The following is a 6445-nucleotide window of genomic DNA, read 5'->3' on the forward strand; positions in this document are numbered from 1 at the left end:
CTTAGAGTAAGGGAAGCAAAACTCGGGAAATGAGAGCATCTGAGGAGCATGTGCATGCTATGTATATTTATTTTAAATATTTTTTAAATGTTCATTAATGTTATCCATCATTTTTTTTGTGCCTCTTTTTTTAAAGTATCGGTTCAGGCACCGTTTAGGCACCAGTACCATTTTAAAAGTATCGATTTGGCACCGGTATCGTGAAAAACCCAATCGATACCCAACCCCAGTCAGAGCCATAGCCTTGTGGACAGCACATCCATGCGAAGGCACAACTGCACCTCAGACATCACGAGTTTGAGTCCCAGCTAAAGGTACTTTCCTGCTCCTGTTCCTTTCTCACCTGTCCAATAGTTTCCTGTCTCTACTCCTACTGTCCTGACCATTAAAGGTGAAAAACCCCAATGTAATCAAGAAAAAAGAAAGAGCAACCTGTAAAACATTATTATAATGGGGTCTTGAAAGAGATTACAGCAAGACAATAAAGAGATCTCCCATGTTTCTCACAGTCCATTCTCATTTTGGACTCCTTTCTCTTAGATATTTCTCAAGTCTCATTTGTGTCTACTTCTATTTCTCCAAAGGAATTTTAGGAGAAACATCTGAAATGCTGTTGATACTAAAATGAGAGATATATGAGAATCTCATCTAAGTCTCCTGAGCTTAGGAAGAGCAACCATAAACAATAAATTATTCCTATGGGTAATAACGTCACGTTGTGTCCATGCAATAATTGAAATAATAAGTAATTAAAATTTATATTATAGCTATAGTTAAACATTAGGGGACCTCCCAGATTGATCACTACCCCCCCTCACCCCCACCCCACCCCACACACAATTTCTCATTTGTTCTAAAAAAAATTGCCAACACACACCCAACCCACCCACACACACAACAGACAGAAACCCAGTTTGGCTGATCAAGTTTATTTGATCTGCTTACCAAAGAGACAATGCCCGCAAACATAAAATAATAAACAACTCCTTCATGATTAACTAAAATGTATAATGACAGCAAGTGTCATTGTTACCATAATTATTCTTTCTCTTATCATCATCATCAATAATAATATTAGTATCATTATCTTCATATTAAGTGACATTTTCTTATCTGTTTTGTATTTTAAAATGTAATAATAACATGAAATGATCTCTTAAAAAAACATAATGGACACATGGCTGTGGATAAGACACTAAGTGGAAAGGAGGGGAAGAGTGTAAATCTGCGTGGAAAGGCTGGTCCGTAAGGCTCCAGAGTCAAAACTCTTTCTGAAAAAGTGAGTCAATCGCCCTGATAGGCACCATTTTCCAATCCGCACACTTCACACACACACACACACACACACACACACACACACACATGATAAGCCTTACTATGAAAATAAAAACAGCATAAGTCACATTTAAAAGCACGGTATGGCAGTGGAAATTAATAGCTCATGGGTGTGAAGAGGAGTGTCAGTTGGCGTAGCGATGGCATGAGAGAAACGAGTTGAGTGAGGCTAAGAGTAAAGGATGTCATCATTGTGCACAAGGAGGTATAAGAGCATAGGAGGATGAGAGTAACCCGGGTTTATGATTCCTTTGTTATGATCTGTTTGGAGTCGCAAAGTCACTTCTTCCAGTTGTGTTCTTAAATTAACATATTCAGTTCCCTTCATTACCCGGAGATTAATTAGAAAGTACCTACAGTACAGTGCCTTCAGTTTCTGTTGCCTTGAGTTCATCCTCGTTGTTTTTTGCATTCCACAACCCTGATTGCCATTTCAGGGAGACTCAAAGTCCAAGCACCAGAGTAAGGAATGTGTCCCAAAACCCTGTGAAGAACCCCTAGTCAACACCCACACACAGACACACGTAACCAAACACATTCATACACACTCACACACACACAAAGTGCATTCCCATCCGGGTGGTCCAGGGTTTCCTCATTTCATTAACAAGAGTATTTGCACTGTCTTTGTTTCAATCTACGGCTTTTTAAGAAGTTTGTCCGCTTCTGGGTATATGGGATACTTCACTGTCTCAATCTTCTCTTTGACTTTATAAGAGGGGTAGAGGCCGGTACGGCCTGTTTTGCGGTTGATTCCCTTGGAGTTTCCATCCCAATGGTTGCCCGCAACTCCAATCAAATCTCCAGGTTCAAGTGGGATGTCGTCGCTGTTGCGTGGTTGGTGAGGGTAGATAGCGATCTGGTTATGGGCGTTCTGCCCACCGAAGTAGTAGATGTCATCGAGGGAGTAGAAGAAGGAGGAGGCGTCTGGGTGGAGAGTCTGCATGATTTCGTAGGCCACTCGACACACCTGCGCACAATGGAAATGAAAACAAAGACGCACGGTCACAAGCTGCTTTCAAGCAGAATCTTCTGAGCAGAGTGGAGTTGAGAGAATATGTAGGTGCATACTCAGGTGCACCTGACAAAGATGAATGGACTTTACAATGGTTAAGCGCTACTCATGAAAAGCTGAAGTGAAGATTAAGGACTATCAGAACAAAGTACCCACAGACTGCTCATGAACAGTCTAAAGCATATGGCATATAAAATGTCAAGACTTCAGATTTCAAAATGGGAAGCTTGGATCTGACTGGCTGGTCTTTCTGGGAGTTTTTAATCACTCTATTGAGAAACAGTCTTGTTTTCAATGTTTCAGGCTGCTATAATGATGGATTCAGACGAGTCACTGGACAAAAAGTTGCCTTTCTAAAGCTGAACATGCTGTACGGTTTTTATGGTTCTTTACAATTGTTGAATGGTAAAGTCTTCAACAGGGGAAGTGAACCTTGTTCCTGGAGCGCTACCTTCCTGCAAAGTTCAGCTCCAACCCTAATAAAACACCAGAACTTGGTAATCAAAGTGTTCAGGGTTACTTGAAAATAAAAGGCAGGGTAGAGCAGGGTTTGAACTGAAGTCTGCAGAAATGTAATCCCTCCAGGAGCAGAGTTGGCTACCCCTGCTCCACAATATAACTTGAGTGAGATCTTGGTTAAAAGTCTTGGTACACTGTGACATCCACGTCTTTTATGTCAAAATGTATTCAATATATATATTGTAGCAAAGACTTTGGTCCCAATCTTCCTGTTGAAAAATTGTAGGAGCAATCCCACTGCTCGACTGCAACTTGATCATAAATGCAATTAGTCTTCTGGCAATGAATATGTCACACTAAACAATCAAATATTGGTGCTCTGTAATATACAAATAGTATTTCATATAATTCATTTTGGCGGCCAAAATTGACAGCCAAAAATTGCACAGTGTGAAGTGGGCGATTCCTGGCCAGAATAAATGGGCCAGACTTTCTGCCGATAGTAAAAAGTTTGGATCTGCAAGACTACTGATTGCCAGACATCATGTCTGGCATTAAAGCTAAAATCACAAATCACAAAGTCTGCACTGTACCAGAGAGTACTTGTAAAGAATATGAGTGTATCTAATAAAAAACCTGAAGTTTAACATAAAGTGGACTGTAGAAGAAAGAAATGACCAAAAACCCTAAAGCAAATCCCTAAAAGAATGTTTTAAAAAGAGTAACAAGAAGAAATTGAGAGTTATGGAATGGTTAAGTCTTAATCCCATAGAAATGCTGCGGGAGGTTTGGGCACTTCATGCAAAAAAAAAAAAAAACCCTCATACAAGAGCAGAGTGCAAAAAGGGACAAAAAGTCAGTGTGGGAGACGAACAGAACAAAAACTTCTACAAAAGTGGGTCAACCTGTACCTGTGAAGAGAAGGTGCACACTAAGAAGTTGGTCCTGGAGAGGAAGTGGATATCCAGGATGACTCCTCTCAGAGAGTTTTCAGTGTAGCGGTTGTGTAGCCCAGCCGACCATGAAATAGAATTATCACTTATAAATTCATAATCAGGGTACCTGTACACAAACACACAAAAAAAGTGGGTTAAAAGGCACTCCCTGACGGGACTCCTCTTGCCGTGTTCCAAACCCTAGTCTGCTGCCTACCTACAGTATACATGTATTTTAGATAAAAGCGTCTGATAAATGACAAAAAAAAAATGTGTACATAGAGAAAAGCCTTAAATTGACTGTGAGCCTTAGGGAATGTTCACACCAAGAACAATAATTATAAAGGTAACTATCAGAACAACTATATTAGCATTCACATCAAACACACGATAATGTTCTGTTTATTATAAACGCACACTGCAATTATGTCATCTGCCATTTCGAATGCTCGAGCTCTTTAAAGTCGGGTGTATTCTGATTGGCTGTCAATGTTTTATTGTTTGTCTGCTGGAAAAAATGTTCTGAAAGTGATTCCAATGATACTGTTCCTCTGTGTCGTCATTGTTATAGCTGTGGTGTGGACTATTCTCAGAAATAAAACAAATATTAAAGGTCCCATATTGTACACCTTTCTGGAGTTTTATTTTAGGTTTTGATGTCCTTAAGAATATATATTTGCGGTATAAGTACCAAAAAACATCTAAATATATTTTTACAGCTCCTTTCTCAGGAGCTCTGCTGAGAAGAGGTCGATTTTGGCCTGTCTAATTAATATTCATGAGCCTCTCTTCTGATTGGCTTGTTGTGTTCTGAGTGACACACGGCCAGGCCAACCACAGGTAACTAGGGTCAGCCGACGGAGGCAGCAAAACAAAGGGGAAACTGGAGGCGGCCCATTCAAACCAGCGCAGGTTCGGATACATAAGGAGCTTAAAATATCATCTTGTTATGATGTTGGGTGCCAGAATCGACATGAATAATGTAGCTGTAAAAATAGTTACATTTCAACTGAAATTGAAATGTATATACATCTTCATTATGACTAGATAGACACGGTGAGTTTGTCTTTACTACACAGGTTAGATGTGATCCACCTCATAGTAACAATCCTGTCAGATCGTCCATCCTTTGAGTGAGAGTGTAACATTACAGGTCGGCCGATCTGGTTTCGTGGTTAAAGTTAACCTTTTCGACATGTTTCCGTGTTGTCGTTGCTGTTAACCTTTTTGACATGTTTTCGTGTTGTTGTTGCTCAGCAATAGCATGGACGCGATGTTGTCTGGGGGTTTGGCAAAAGGAGAGTGGGACGGTGGGCGGTGCTCGGGGTGGTGACTGAAGGCAGTGACTGTGTAGTTCTGATGTCGTTGTGACTTTTTACGGAAGTCACAACGGTTCGTGAAAAATAGCTAGAACTTTATGCAGGCTGTGTGCATTCTACTGTGGACTGACTGTTTTGAAACTTATATGATAGTTAAATAGCCCCTAGACCTCAGTTATCGTGAAAAAAGCCAGGAAATTTCAGTTTTGACAATATGGGACCTTTAAAACTTTATCGTTATAGTTATCATCCTTGGTGTGAACTGGAAATTTGTCGCCTTATAAACGGTTTAATTTCAGTCACAAGATGTTCCATGTTGGTTATGATGCCAACTTAGGGTATTAACAATTCTAAGATAACTTCTTATTATTTCTGTCTAATATTTTCCATTTAATTACCTAAAGATCCTTAACAGAAGATCAATTAAATTGCCAAGCAACACAGTATGAGATATTAAAGACTTGTTTTCATAGACTATATAAACTGTACTCACTTAGACTTGGCCTCCTGCAGTAGAGAGGGGTCATCCGTGGCGAGGTAAACCCGTTTCTTGTCCACATGCATGCGCTGGGCCAGACTCTTGTAGTGGTCCTCAACATGCACCATGTACTCTTCTATGGGGTGGAATGCCGCCTCCGTCCCTACCTTATCTGTCCGGCGCACATGCACCCTGGAGAGAAGAGCAATACCTGGGTCAGCCTGATTGTGTGCATCCGTGTTAGAAAGGGATTCAAGGTCGACAAAGTACAGGAAAAAAATACAGACCAGCAGAATAAAATTTCTTTCCATTTTTTTAAACAGATGTTTAAAGGTTTTGTGCTTTGGGATGCCGGGTTTCTGAAAATGCCAACCATTATGTGTCTATGTGTGAGTGTAAGGATGGGCGGCTGAATAAAGACACAACAGAAAGTAAGAATGGTGTGTGTGAGAGAGATAGAGACAGAAAGATGGCTGTGAGTGGTTGCGCTCCCAGCAGAGAGCAAAGTGGGTGTAAGTGGAGATTGATTGTTGGAGCTTGTGGTGGTTTGTGTGAAAGGGTCTCTCTCCTCCTTTTCTCCCCTTCCCTCCTGCTCTCACACATAAATACATTCAAAACCGATCAGTGCCTGTGTTTCCTAAGCTTGTGGTTTTCATCATAGCTTTAAACAGACGTTGGCTAATTTCCATAAAATTCGATTGTACTTCTGAACACTTTTATCCCCTATAAATAAATAAATAATTAATTCATAAATAAATAATATAAAACAATGTAAAATATATTAATTAAAAAAATTATATGTATAATATATATATATAATATATATATATATATACAGTGGGTACGGAAAGTATTCAGACCCCCTTAAATTTTTCACTCTTTGTTATATTGCAGCCATTTGCTA

General features: G+C 39.9%; 1 protein-coding gene across 1 annotated transcript in view; it reads right to left on the reverse strand.

Moving 5' to 3' along the window:
• Positions 1–921: 921 nt before the first annotated feature.
• The window catches only part of LOC107553275 (alpha-(1,6)-fucosyltransferase-like), a 9860-nt gene continuing 4336 nt past the window's right edge, over positions 922–6445 (reverse strand). Inside the window, exons 4-6 of the mRNA XM_016235457.1 lie at positions 5557–5733; positions 3721–3871; positions 922–2305 (exon numbers count right to left, since the gene is read on the reverse strand). Of these exons, the coding sequence (XP_016090943.1) occupies positions 1973–2305; positions 3721–3871; positions 5557–5733 (661 nt within the window). The 3' untranslated portion in view covers positions 922–1972. The remainder of the gene's footprint in view (positions 2306–3720; positions 3872–5556; positions 5734–6445) is intronic.

Source organism: Sinocyclocheilus grahami, unplaced genomic scaffold (assembly GCF_001515645.1).
Source record: "Sinocyclocheilus grahami isolate Dianchi unplaced genomic scaffold, SAMN03320097.WGS_v1.1 scaffold468.1, whole genome shotgun sequence".
Classification (NCBI taxonomy): domain Eukaryota; kingdom Metazoa; phylum Chordata; class Actinopteri; order Cypriniformes; family Cyprinidae; genus Sinocyclocheilus; species Sinocyclocheilus grahami.